This window comes from Penicillium robsamsonii, assembly GCF_028829455.1.
Source record: "Penicillium robsamsonii strain IBT 29466 chromosome Unknown utg000005l_segment0_segment0, whole genome shotgun sequence".
Classification (NCBI taxonomy): domain Eukaryota; kingdom Fungi; phylum Ascomycota; class Eurotiomycetes; order Eurotiales; family Aspergillaceae; genus Penicillium; species Penicillium robsamsonii.
Genome location: NW_026643223.1, coordinates 3,529,586 through 3,543,745, shown reverse-complemented (window position 1 = coordinate 3,543,745; position 14,160 = coordinate 3,529,586). Strand labels below are relative to the sequence as shown.

General features: G+C 47.7%; 4 protein-coding genes across 4 annotated transcripts; 2 read left to right on the top strand and 2 right to left on the bottom strand.

Moving 5' to 3' along the window:
• Positions 1-1,659: 1,659 nt before the first annotated feature.
• On the top strand, positions 1,660-2,298 carry N7447_009369 (uncharacterized protein; the record flags this gene model as incomplete). Its single annotated transcript, XM_057233631.1, has 3 exons — positions 1,660-1,690; positions 1,818-2,025; positions 2,187-2,298. The coding sequence occupies 3 exons, from the start codon at positions 1,660-1,662 to the stop codon at positions 2,296-2,298; spliced, it is 351 nt and encodes a 116-aa protein (XP_057083173.1).
• A 3,384-nt stretch (positions 2,299-5,682) lies between these two features.
• Positions 5,683-7,635, top strand: N7447_009368 (GMC family oxidoreductase; the record flags this gene model as incomplete). Its single annotated transcript, XM_057233630.1, has 1 exon — positions 5,683-7,635. One exon carries the CDS (start codon positions 5,683-5,685, stop codon positions 7,633-7,635), a length of 1,953 nt encoding a protein of 650 aa, XP_057083172.1.
• Positions 7,636-7,845: 210 nt separating this feature from the next.
• On the bottom strand, positions 7,846-8,334 carry N7447_009367 (uncharacterized protein; the record flags this gene model as incomplete). The annotated part of the gene is made up of 1 exon (XM_057233629.1): positions 7,846-8,334. One exon carries the CDS (start codon positions 8,332-8,334, stop codon positions 7,846-7,848), a length of 489 nt encoding a protein of 162 aa, XP_057083171.1.
• Positions 8,335-10,014: 1,680 nt separating this feature from the next.
• Positions 10,015-13,019, bottom strand: N7447_009366 (glycoside hydrolase family 95 protein; the record flags this gene model as incomplete). The annotated part of the gene is made up of 11 exons (XM_057233628.1): positions 10,015-10,396; positions 10,491-10,722; positions 10,793-10,961; positions 11,014-11,192; positions 11,260-11,312; positions 11,363-11,527; positions 11,599-12,312; positions 12,380-12,551; positions 12,602-12,686; positions 12,746-12,828; positions 12,884-13,019. 11 exons carry the CDS (start codon positions 13,017-13,019, stop codon positions 10,015-10,017), a joined length of 2,370 nt encoding a protein of 789 aa, XP_057083170.1.
• Between the last annotated feature and the right edge of the window lie 1,141 nt (positions 13,020-14,160).

Below are 14,160 nucleotides of genomic sequence, written 5' to 3'. Positions count from 1 at the left end.
TCACTCTTAAGCAACAAGCGGCATAACTATTGGGCGGCAGAGTAGGTGATCGTCGGTATTTGCCACGTGACCGCTGTGGTTCAATTTCCAACATCGTCTTATTTTATCAGGTGGTAGATCCCGACTAACGTATTCTTGGGCTCGTCCACAAAGACCTAAAATGGTCTTCACACATGATAATTACACAGTGGCATGGCTATGTGCCTTACCGCTAGAAATGGCAGAGGCAAAGCTTACGTTGGAGAGAGTCCATCCTTCATTGTCCTAGCCAAACTGACCACAACTCCTATACACTTGGGAGTGTTAGTGGCCATCATGTTGCTATTGTCCGTCTTCCCTCGGGTGTCTATACAGCAAGAGCTTGAAATTTGTCCAATCACTCTTCGATGTCAAGTCCGAAGTCCTCGCAAATTTCTCTGGAATGGAATCATACTGCGACTACTTGGAAGATGATACATTCCGGCCCTTGATGCAGCCAGCCTTTGGATTGATATGGGGATTGATATCTTGTACGAATCCCGAGGAGATTACAAACGACTGGAGTCTTGCAGTGTTGCAGGTGACACAATCAGAACATCCGGAACTCAGCGTACACGACATAGCACAGCCCCTCGAAGAGCAGAGTGGGACCTCCAAGAAGGTTCTAGGGGGAGATCAGGTTCAAAGCTACCTTTACATTGCTATTTTTGGGGTATTGTGCTGGTCAAGCATGGATGGGGCACCCAGCTGAGGGGGTCTAGAAAAGACTTGGCGGGGACTAGAAAAAAGCTTACCTAATTTCTAGTCCCCTTCAGCTTCTGACCTGGGGTCTAGAAATTACATTAACTTTTTTCTAGTACCCCCTAGGTTTTTCCGGCCGGATTATTTAAAGTTAAACCACCTCCCTTTCCGAGAATTACAGTGTGTATTGTATTATAGCTATTTTTGCTACCTTTATAGTACATTTGATAAAAGAAATCATTAGAACGAGAACTATATCTTTTTAAATTCAATTTACTATTAAAGAAAAATGTCAAAATTTATAAATTTATAGTATTATATTTTAATAGAATTTATGTATAGATGTTATATGCATATGTTATATATGTAATTATGGGTATGTAAAATAGTATTAGGATAACAGGAATGTGAAAAAACCCGCAAGAGAAAAATAGTATTATATAATCATGAAATTTTTAGTCCCCCCCAGGTCAGAAGCTGAAGGGGACTAGAAATTAGGTAAGATTTTTTCTAGTCCCCGCCAAGTCTTTTCTAGATCCGCTCAGCTGGAACCCGGCATGGTCGTGCGGCCTAGGTTGATTTTCACAGAAGATGTACAGCCGAATCTAACATGTCTCCTCCCAAACGGCGTTAAATCGACAAAACCTTCCACTACCAACAGAATAAACGATAGGTGTAGGCGACCAATTCTGACTACTTCTCGGACGTTTAAGCTACACAACTAGGGTGGCCCGTCGAGTGAGCGAACGGAGGGTGGATCGAGACCTCAGGAAACAGACAGCCTGTACGAGACAAGCCTCAACATTTACTAGCTACACTACTTTGAGCACGACACGATTCAATAGGTCGAAACCATCAGCGAGCATCTACGGTTCAATCCAGCTAATCGTCGGCTGTCCTTGTTTCGCTTTCCCACATTCTGCGCCTTGCTTGCTACCCATGGGGACAACGTTTGCTCGACGATTCGAAGGTATGATTATGAATCACAACACTAGTCCACCCTTATTAGCATCATTTGCGACTAACTCTTGATAGTATTTCCGAGCAACTCGACCCCTTATTCACTCGGGATAAAGACCAGTGTTGCGTCAGTCTAGAGCAAGATATTATCCTCTCTTACCGTCTTCTGTTTGGACAAGATGACAAGTCCAGAAAGGTTGCACATGAAGAAATCTGTATGTTGAAGAACTCGCACGCAAAGCAAAATGTCGACGATATGCTCTCGCATCTCTGCGAGCGGAAGTATAAGTACGGCAGTCTGTGGTGGACGACTTACGACAAAACTTGCAGAGTTATCCGTCCGAGGTATGGCCAATCACCTGTCGGACCATGAAAGGGCATCTCCAGCAAAGCGACGTATACAGCGCTCGAGATGACTTCCCAAGACTCGGACCACGGTTGATCAAGCTCCAGCAGTTCAGCTAACGCCAGAGACCCAGTAAGCTGACTGACATATGGCGCGATAGGCGTAATCCTTTACAATGGTACACATTCTGGGCTGTGTTGCTGGTTGGGGGATTGGCGAACATCCTGGCCGTACTTCAGCTTTTGGTCGCTATTGTTGCGTTGAAGATCTAGAAAACTACAATTATCATAATTACTTAGATCCTATCTAACTTTTTCGAAATTGTAAATTTACTGCTTCTTGGGTAAGCCTTCCACCTAAGGCTATGTTCGCATTGCGACGCATAACACGCGAAAATCCAGGATGTGAAAAAAGGTTCAAACCTTAAGCTTGGCGTTCGCGCTGTTAGTTGCAAAGTCATAATTGTTCTGCTTGACCTATCTACGCCAACTAATCTCTCGCAAGCACACCTATAGTTACGTACATTGAAAGAGAATTAGCGCAAAAGTGTCAATTTATCAGCCGGTGGCTGTATGCATATGCCAAGAGATCGAGTGTTTCAATTCAAATCAAAAAACCCAAGAAAACAAGGATGGAAGAAAGAAAATGCTACAGGCAGGACGATGAAGTGTCTGAAAAAAGAAAATCTAACAGGAGTATTGATTGCTGTCCTCACGGAAACGGGACATGAGACCGATTGCGCCTTCTTCAACCTACATTACTTCCAGAAATTAATGTCACCACTCAGCGCCATGGTCGGGGCTGAGGAGGAAAACAGGGCCGGATGATAGAGGGCAGTTCAGAATCCGAATATCGGATTGCAGACGCAGGGTCACAGGAGGGCCAACAAGTCATATAGAGAAAATGGGGTGGCGGAGCTCACGAGCTCGTGATGCTGGTCAATAATAAGAATGCCTCACCTGCGAGGCATAGGAGAAAGAAGGCGAAAAAGAAAATCGGGGCTGTTGGATGGAGGGGGAAGAGCAGGGGACTATATAGAACCATGCACGGGGAGGTATAAGGACAAAGAGCGCTAGAGCATAAGTGGACAAACTAAACTAAAAAACGTAATTCATTATACCCGTCCGACATGGTGGTGCAAACGTAGGTGCCAGTGGGATGGAGACCAATTTTGGTGCACCGGAATTGGAAATCATTGCCCTTACACTTCGTAGATTTCTGACCTGATTCTGTCCGGGCCATGGTGTTATCTGCAGGTCGCGAACCGATATTTCATATTTCGTGGTTGACTCAAGATCCCAAAGGCGGCCCTGGATATAAGTACCCTTCTATGTGAGAGACGCTATAAAAAGGAAAGACGTTGATATGCGTAATTGGCAGCAAAGAAATCCCGCAGACGGTCTAACAAAAGTTCTGCCGAATGTTTGAGGATTTGAAGACTGTTTTACGACTATTCTATGATGACTTTGACTATGAAAACCAGAACAATCTGATTTTTCATGCTCAGTCTTGGGGGGGGGGGGGGGGTTCGAGATCAAACTGCCCTCTGCCCTGACAATTATTTGTCAGACTGGGCGTTTGTTTGTGAGCAGGATGTAAAGACCTTCTTGATACATTAAATGGCAGAGTTTTCTTCCTTCTTCCCTGTCCCTTTGTAGCCCAACAGTAATGTGATCTGATCTTTTTTGTCCTTAGCGGTGTGGATGAAGCGTTTGAGAGGACTGTCGAGAGTTTCTTAGGCTAGCCTCAGACTTCGTACACCGTGAGTACTATAGTAGTATATTGTGCCGGTAGAGAATAGAAGGTAATGGACTGAGTCAAGTAGATCCCTGGAGGACGCTTTACGCACGCAGTATGCTTCGCTTTTTGTGCTCAGCCAGGATGATAGTTTGACAACAGCAAATTTAGCCGGTGGAGGAAAAAGCGGCTTTACTATATGTGCTATATGTTGAGGAATATATGACCCCTATCGCGAGATTGTGGATTTGATTTGATTTAATTTTTGAGCGATTGCGTTACATTTATGTGATTACTTGTAGTGGTCGTCACCTTTCAATTCTCGAATTTTGTTTGGGGCTCACTCACAAACAGCCCACAGGCACTGTTGGCTCGACGCGTTAAAGAAACCTATGTCAAAGAATATTCGGCCTATCTTACGAGCTGTGGAGGTCTTCCCTGTCCAGCGCGGCGGGCCTCGAAAGACAAACGTGAACGGGATGTATGGGCGGGTATTGATTTTGTTTTGCTGCATACTGGCCACTGCGGATTAGTACTCCTGCGGTTGCTGGACAATCTCGTCTATACCGATCAGCTCCTGAAAATGGGCTTCGCACTCGACCGCAGCCTGCAGGTGCCGATTGTAGTGTAAATCAAAGTTTCCTGGCGTGAAACTAGGATCTTCCGGGGTCTCTGACTCTGATGCGGCTGTAATACGTGTGTTATATGCATTCTTGGCGTGAACCTAGGAGGTTTTCAACCTCTCCCCCATTTCCAAAGTTGGGTCGTTCGGATACTCTTTCAAGTGCTTCAACCGTTGCTGTACACCCTTCTGTTCCAACATGAAGTCCAGGATCTGGCCCAGCTGATTCACGGTATAGTCTGTGAAGTGGATTGCATGCGTCAGGTCAAATTGAATATCCTATGTAGATAACAAATCCGATGTATCTATACATCTTAGGGTTCTTAATCAAAATAAGTCAGATGACCTAGGGAGGCTACTCTAACGGTAAGGCGTTTGATTTAGACGGAGCTGTGCCCAGAAATTCTGGAAGGAATTGCAGATCTTTTATTTTGAAGTTGGATGAGATCCACTAGTCTCTACGTGGTTCTAATTTTGAACACAGGATATCCTCGGGAAGGGACAAATTGGGGTATCAGTTAGTGTGGATAACTACCACGTGCATGAGTAGCACGGGGTGAAATGGCGAAGAATAGTTCAGATTCACATATTCCAAATCCTCTTAACCTAAAGGACTAACAATTTCGGGATCCAAACGCGTAGATTCAAAAGATCGGCTGGTTCTTCCGGCGAATGTCTTTTCTCGACCACAAACAAAACCGTGCATTTGGCCCCCTTTCCCACTTTCCCGATTCTTGGCGTGGGCGAAGCACAAGAAACAAGAGCAATGCTGCAACATGGGCTTCACTCTGTACAAATGGGAGAAGAATAACGTTTATATATAATGAGTGAACACTACGAACGATACAGTGTGGTAAGTGGAAATAATTAATTTACATTAGCCTAACAATAAAGGCCGAGAGGATCAATTAGCACCAGAAGGAATAATAAACGGTCAAAAAAGAAAAACGTTGAGCCTCGGGATGACAGGGGATCGTCAGTAAACTGTTCAATTTTTGTTCCAGAAGAGGAAAAACCACCGAAACAGGTGGATCTCTTTTGATGATCAGCAGGGATATACTCCACACAAATTACACTACCGATGATCGTTCGGGAGTTATCACTAGAAATGTACATAGGCTTAGCTGTCTGCGGGTAGATCGCCATGGGCTAGTGTCAGCCGGCATGTCAAGTCTTCAACGGCTTTTGATAAAAATGGAGAATGGGTTCCCCGTTGTTCAGGGGGAAAACCATGCATAAAAGCAGGGATGTTCTGTCTTTCCGAAGGCCAACTCACTCATAGTCACTCTTTCTTAATATGATTCTTTCTTATATTTTTGGCCTGCTGGTCGCCACGTCCGGCCTGGCCAAGGCCGTTAACATCACCGGCTACGAATATGTCGTCGTCGGCTCCGGTGCTGGTGGTGGTCCTCTGGCCGCCCGTCTTGCTTTGGCCGGCCACAAGACACTGCTCCTTGAGGCTGGCGATGACCAGGGTGAAACCTACAACTACACTATCCCTGCCTACTCTGCTAGAGCCTCCGAGGACGAGAAGCTTGCGTGGAACTTCTTCGTTCATCACTACGAAGATGAGGAGCGCCAGGCCCGCGATTGGAAGGTCAGCTACGACACGCCCAATGGCGAGATCTACACTGGTCTGAACCCCCCCGAGGGCTCGACCATGAAGGGTACACTCTACCCTCGTACAGGTACTCTCGGTGGCTGCACTGCCCACAACGCTTTGATTGCAGTCTACCCCCACCAGTCCGACTTCGAATACATTGAGACCATCACCGGCGATAACTCATGGACACCCGATAACATGCGCAAGTACTTCACTAAGCTTGAGAAGAACGGTTACGCCCTTCCCGCAGCCAAAGCTAAGGACCACGGTACCGATGGCTGGCTGTCGACCGAAACTGCGCCCCTTAGCATCGTCTTGAAGGATCAACAACTGCTGAGTATGCTCACCGGTGGTGCCTTTGCGCTCGGTAACTTCACCGATCACCTCATGAACCTTGGCACTCTTCTGCTTGGCGATGCCAATGCCGATAGCAAGTCTCGCGACACCGAGCCCGGTTACTACCAGATCCCCATTGCCACTGATGACGCCCACCGCAATGGTCCCCGCGAGTTCATCATCGCTGTCCGTGATGCCAAGAACGACGATGGCTCGAAGAAGTACCCCCTTGATGTCCGCATGAACACCCACGTCACCAAGGTGATCTTTGATGAGAGCGACACCGATGCCCTGCCCCACGCTACCGGTGTCGAGTTCCTCGACGGTGAACACCTGTACAAGGCCAGCCCCATGTCGAGATCTGCTCTTCCCGGTACCCCCGGCTCCGCCACCGCGTCCCGAGAAGTCATCGTTTCCGGCGGAGTTTACAACTCTCCCCAGATTCTCAAGCTGAGTGGTGTCGGACCCGCCGAGGAACTGAAGAAGTTTGGTATCAAGGTCATCAAGGATCTCCCCGGTGTCGGCACCAACCTCCAGGACCACTACGAGATCTCCGTCCAGGGCAAGGTCGAGAAGGACTTCTCCTGCTTGGACAAGTGCACCTTCGGCATTCGCGGCGAGGAAGACCCTTGTATCCATGACTGGGAATCTCCTGTTCTTGGCGACCGCGGCATCTACTCATCCCCCGGTCTTGCCGCCACCATGTTATACAAGAGCTCCACTGCCGGCGATGACTTCGACATTTTCGAATTCGGTGGCCCCGTCAACTTCCGTGGTTATTTCCCTGACTACAGCATCAACGCCACTGATGAGCACGACTGGTTCTCCTGGGCTATTCTCAAGGCTCACCCCCGCAATTCTGCCGGTACTGTCGCTCTGCAGTCTGCTGATCCCCTCGACATGCCCAAGATCACCTTCAACTACTTCGACACCGGTGTGGGCGACTACGATGCCGATCTCACTGCTCTGTACGAAGCCATCGAGCTCGCTCGTGACGCGTTCAAGCGCCAGCTCGTCAACGTCACTGAGGTTATGCCCGGTCCCGATGTCAAGACTGAGGAGGACATCAAGAATTATGTCAAGGATGGCGCTTGGGGCCACCATGCCTCTTGCACTTGCCCCATTGGTGCTGAGGATGACCCAAGAGCTGTCTTGGACTCCAAGTTCCGTGTCCGTGGTGTCACTGGTCTTCGTGTTGTTGATGCTTCCGTTTACCCCAAGATTCCTGGTACTTTCACCGCTGTGTCTACTTACATGATTGCCGAGAAGGCTGCTGAGGATATTCTGAACGGGCTTGAGGCCAGCTCTTAATCGTTTTGGATGTACATATATATATGAAGTTTGGAGGTTTGTGGCTTTTGTGGATTGAGATGCATGCGGTCTTGTCGTGATGATGCCATTCGTTATTATGTATTTTTAATAGATCAAAAAATCAGACATGATCCGATTTTGCGTTTGCTCTCTGAGCCTGTAAGGTATTTTTCTCGCTTCTTTTTCTCTGACAAGTGGCGCGAAAATCTTTCATTCCAACTTCAGTGTCATACCAAAAACAGTGAGAGAGCCACATGTTATCAAGACAGGCCCCCAGATTGATGGGACGTAACGTCCTTGCAATAGGTTTCTTCGAACGGAGACATACCGGGCAAGTGAATATCCAAATGACCAAATACTGATGGCCTGGCAGACGCGACTAGCCACGCGATCACTCGCATATCCAAGAGGAACAGGTGTTTCTTTCGTCACTTGAGAGTGTGCTTGGCCTGGACTTTTAGTTTCAATTGCGGCCCGGGACGCGGATTGAGTGGGTGCGATTGCCCCGTCGCGGCTTCGACGATTGAATATGTTGTCAATGATATCCAGTCGAGCGAGAGCAAGTGACATAGCCGCAAAAGCTAATCCCATGCGGCTCCAAGAAAGGAACGTCCGCTCGTTGGCCTGATGATCACGCAGCTGCGACCCATTGTTGGCGACCGGCTTAGGCAACAAGCGACGGAATAAAGGAAGATTCATTCTGGGCAATTTTTGTGTTTGATGTCCCCTCGTGTTAAGCAAGATGCAATGGAAAGTCTGATCTGAAAATTTGCGAGAATTGTGGATACAGAGGTCCGTGAGTTTAGCCCATTTGAACAGGCAATGCGTGTCGGATGTAATCGGCGTAAATTACATATAGTCGGAGGTTTCCTGTCGTGTTGCAAGCTAATTCCAGATATTCTGGGTAGGAAGCCCGATCAGCGACCAGGAAAGAGATATCGGATGGTGACGTCATCGCACCCGGTCGGGCTGTCCCAAGGTCGGAACCTTCCGGGTTCCAGCTGAAGGGGTCTAGAAAAGACTTGGCAGGGACTAGAAAAAAAGCTTACCTAATTTCTAGTCCCCCCCAGGTCAGAAGCTGAAGGGGTCTAGAAATTAGGTAAGCTTTTTTTCTAGTCCCTGCCAAGTCTTTTCTAGACCCCCTCAGCTGGAACCCGCCGAATCTTCCAAGATTCCAAGAAAGCATGGCGTGCTGACTAATACATACAGCGAGATGACCACGTTGAGGAACTGCCCCCGAATACAAAACTCGGTTGAGAATTTCATGGGCTTTGAATGATTCTGATAGTGATTGATGGCACTGTTCAAATCACTCCAGTATCGAGGATCTTTGTGGGACACACATGGTGACAATCACGGAACATCAGTCACTTGCAGAATGATTCAAACCAACCTAGCCCTTTGACAGTCCTCAAATCAGGTCAAGGAAGTTGGCAACTTCCTTGACTTCGGTTGGGAAGGGAGATGGAGGCCAGCTTGTGGCGCAATGGATGTTAACAGCATGGCATCATCGAAGTCCTATTCAGAGACTTTGTTGTGGCCTCCTAGGGGAGCCCAGCGGTCCAGGGTCCCGCTATCAAATTTCAACGTTTGCGAGATCCCAGGCTCGAAGACCTTCATCCTGGATTCTGTGGAGTGTGACCCTAGAACAGATGCATCTACATTCGCCAAAGACGTTCGAGCGCTCGCGCAAAAGCTTCAAAATATTGATCCATTTCATTTAACCTTGTTGGTTATTTGGGCGTTGTTCGCAGCAAAGATTCAGTGACCCGTGAATGCCGTCCATTTATTGACATACCGACCTTGGCAAGAAATGGGGTTTTCAAGGACCATTTTACCGAGTTGGCCAAGAGCGACTTACCATCAAAGATGGGTGACAAATATGCTCAGGTAGTGCTCAACTGCCTAACCTGTATGGACGAAGATAGAATTTTAATTGGCGTCAAGTTTATTGAGAAGGTGTGAAATGATCCCAAGAAACTTACTACAGCAAAAATCTCATCATACGACAGATCCTTTTACAGCTCAATGATATCTCAATCTGATGGCTGGAATTTGCAGCCCATACGCTCAGCAATCTCGTCACAAGATATTATCTTATAAAGAGTTTCGAAACCGTGCTCCAGTTGCTGAATCTCTCCCACTGATCGGAGTTATTCATATGTCATTAGGTCGATGAGCTATATACCAGATGTGGAAGATGATAAATTATGATCCGCCAAGATAACTGTTATCGGATGTCCTTCTAGCAGGGGAATCCTCCCTAGCTCGGCATCCACCGAAGGATATACAAGACGAATCATAAGTGACTCGGTATCCTACCCGTATTGATATGGCACCAGGAGCTTCACGGCGATACCCATCTTAGCCTTCCGAGGTCTAATGCTTCGCCAGGACATGGCCGTCCCGATCAAACACCACCAGAGGTAGCGAGCGTCCGTCTAGGGTTAATCCTGTCACTTTGCCATTGCCATCCCATTTAAAATCTACACTTCCACCTCCACGTAGCTTCAAGCCCTTTACCGAACCTACCCCCCACGCACTTGGGATAGCAGGACCTAAAATAACCTTGTGGGTGCTGGTATCACCAAAGGCCTGCGGTATATCAGTCGCTAGCATTGCGAGTGCAGCACCAGCAATGCCGAAGTTGGCATCTATCTGGAAAGGCGTCGAGAGGTCGAATGGCGGTGCCGCTGACGTGGAGCCAGACAGCCCGTTAGGTGCAAAGTTCATGTCAATGCTGTACTTGAGCTCCATATAGCTGTTGTTCACAAATTAGGTCAGTCGACTTTCATCTCAGATGTGGAAGGTGGGGGAAGTGGAGTGCGCCCAGAGTATGAGCAGTGAAGACTAACGCCTGATCTGTATTGTTCAGCGCTGCCCAACAGGCAGAACGCCATACTTTCTCCCATCCGGTGTTTGAATCCTCGGTTCCGTTACCACGGGAGTAGAGGGTGGTAGTTACGGCATCTATGACCGTTTGGTTGTCCGCGTGCACCCCGGAAATGGCGTATCCTGGGTACCAGCCATAAAGCTCAGACAGATGACGGTGGGTGTCATTCTTCTGATCCGCCTCCAGTTTCCACTCTATATCATATCAGCATGTGTCCTAGGCGAATACAATAGAGATTTTGAGCGTAAAAAATGAGCTGTGTACCTTTAATCTGACCCCAGGACCCCACGTGAACTCCACTGTCGATACTTTGATATGCCTTCTTCACACTCTGGAGGAAACCGTCGTCATTATCACCAGAAGCCTCCCAATCCCGAATAATATGATCAAAGAGTTCCCAAATTAGCTGTTGCCAATGGGCACAGGCAAACGTCTGGGATAAATTAGCGAAAGGTTGGGGTACGGGGCCTTGGAACTTATCTTACGGTGGCGCCATGCTCTGGTGAGTTACAAGGAACAGCAACCAACGATCCATCTTTGAAATATTCATCTGATGTTAGCATTGAAAGCCAATATTTGGCCACTCCCTTTATCATGGGGTATCCCGAAGACCGATACCACTCAAGGTCTCGGGAATAGTCGTATCGATCCCATACATGTTTCACTATGGCGGACCATTTGATTAGCATAGGGTATGGATTTCAAGGGTAACGTCAAGAGGTCTTCCTTACTCATCCAGGCTGTAGACACTGGGTAGTTAGACCAAGAAGCATCATTCTCTTGCCTAAGGGTATGTTAAAAGGAGAATACGCGCGAATCCTCGCTCCAACTCACGCTGTATGCCCGAATATGTTCACATTGGTGTGTGTCACCCAGCCATCTGCACCGTAGAAGAGCTTTGCGCTATCACTGCCTCGTGGTACCCAACTGTTCTTCATGTGATCCCATAAGGGGCCCATTAGGTCTCCTAGGCCCATCATCTCGGTGTGCCAATGGTTCCTGGGGAAATGTCAGAAAGATTGTGCTTCACCATTCCATCAAGAACTTGTGAAATCGGGTGGGTCCTGTACATTTGTAGATTCACATTGATGTGGTAATCCGCGCTCCATGGAGGAGCCATGTTGGGTGCCCAATTGCCTTGCAAATTAGGAGGAAGAGAGCCTGGTCTAGAAGACGCGATAAATAGGTACTTGGCGTAGTCTATAATCAATGATTCCACAAATGGATCTCCTTCTTTGGTGGAATAGCCATTTATCAATGTAGTTGTATCGACCTCAGCAGACTTCTTCGGGTCTGGAAGATCCAAGGTAAACTTATGCATAGATGACTGGTGATCGGTTATGTGACTTTTGCGAAGGGACTCATAGGACTCTTTTGACGCCGCCTGGACAGTCGAAAGAATATCGGGATACGGATCCGGTCCTTTGAAAGAGTATTTGTTCGCGCTGTCGCCCTTCGTCTGGTCGTAGTTGGTTCCTGTGCCGACAAGAAGTAATAACGACTTCGCAGTATTTCCGTTGACCACAATCTCATTTGACGGGTTGCAAGTAATTTTTGAAGGCGTAACGGCTTGAGCGTGCGCATCAAACAGCATACCAATGTCCCCCTCATCCGGATCAGCCTGCGTCTGGCCATGAAGTCGGATACCGTCCGAGGAGCACGAAACCTTGGAGGCCGGCGTTGTTCGTGCCAGATCTTGAAGCCCGACCGTCACATCCGGCAAAGCATTAGAGGATTCGATGTAGTAGATGCAGACCTTTGCTGGATATGAGCAGAATTGGATCCTGTCGCACTTTTTAGTAATGATCAATTGAGTAAATTTTGCAAGCATGCGTGATACGGGGTTATTACGTTGTGAAATCAACCCCGTTCGACTTGTACTTAACCTCGTGAATGGCGGTATCAAGATCCAGGGAGCGTCTATAGGACGTGACCTTCTCAGTACCGGCTATACTGACAGTGAGGTTCCCCAAAATCTCATATGATCCATAATTATCGGTACTACCATACAAGGGAGATTCATCTATAGTGGAGTAAGCAAAGGCGACGTTTATTGAAATTCAGTTTACTTACCTCCAGTCCCATCCTTGAAAATGGAATCTCGAATCCCTGGGAGATGCTCGGCAAGCGAAGATTTGGGGTTTCCGCCGACATAGTTCTACCCATTTTAGATTCATTTTGCCGTTTATGCGTAAGAATGGTACATTAGACACCAACCTTGTTTGCAAATGGTCCACCCGACCAGAGACTGTCATGATTGAGGTATACAATATCCTTTCCTGCAACGCCCAATGGCATGGCTACTAGGAATCAGTATCAGATGGTCGAAAGCGAGTGATACAAACGGAAACGCACCACCCTGTTTCCCATTGCCCAAGGGATATGCTGTCATCTCAACGTGAGACATATCGGCGGGTTCGGTTGACCATAGCTGTTTTGCCGCAGTGCCAACCGCACTGGTGCAGAGGAGCGCGATGGCGTGGATTAACATAATGCAATGATAATCGGGTGCCGGTCGCTCGTGGGATTGTCGAGCAGTAAAAGCGGCGCAGTGAGGGAGTGGCACCAGTGAGTTGGTCAACAGAACAGACTTGGCTTCAATTCAGTCTATGAACTAATTTATAGCTTTCGTATCATTGCGGCGGTGATTCTTAATTAAAGATGCTCGCGTAGTTGGCCTTTAATCTCTGACGACAGCTGCGTTAGTCGTGTTAGATTGGAATAACGGCCGATCGCAATATCGATAATGTAACGCCCAATGAACCTCATGGCGGAGAAGGTTACATGAATAATGTAGATCCTGTACCTGGGTTTTCAAGTCTTGATCGATTTAAAATCCACAGATCGTAGATAACCCGTTCCCCGCAGCTCATAGGATTTATCAGATGTCTGGGTGTCTTCATTGCGGTGTAACCCGCCATTTGACCCGCATGACAGGGTATAATCTTGACGCAGGATGTGACACTACCGCGTTGGCCAGGCCAATGCTACATAAATTGGTCCTGCGCTGTTTGGCCAAAGAGGTGCCTAGGGGTTTTTGGTTGCTTTGGTTTCCTCGAGCGTCAATTCACGTGCCGATCGGGGCTAAAATGTTTGCTATCTTGTTTGGTGATTGGTGGCCTCAGGTCATTTCATTCTCTACAACTCCCTCCTCCCGGCGATTCCTATCTTCTTGTCAGTACCCATTCATCCAGGTTCGGATTAAACATTGTCAGTTCGGTCCCTTGAACACCTTTACTCTTCCACGCAGTCTCGGTTAATATGGAATTTGATCGCAGCATCCAGAGGAGCCTTTGGAATGGAACTCCATATGTGATCGGATGGTCTCCGTCCCACCATCGAGAGTTTTATGCGCGTCGGTGACACCACAGGTCTTATGTCTAGCATATAACTGGTTTACGAGCCAAGCTTTCGCGCCCAAGTTACCTACTCCAGGAAATCCATCACCAATAAACCCTCCGCGATTGCCATTCTTGTCGATGAAAATACACTCACGTGGGACACACTGGTGCTGGATCCTCTACCATCCATAAGAGATGTCAGAGAATTACCTGACTACAAATAGGTATATGATCTTATCACCACACACGGCGTTACCCGATGACTTCGCTATCAGGACTAAGACCCAGATT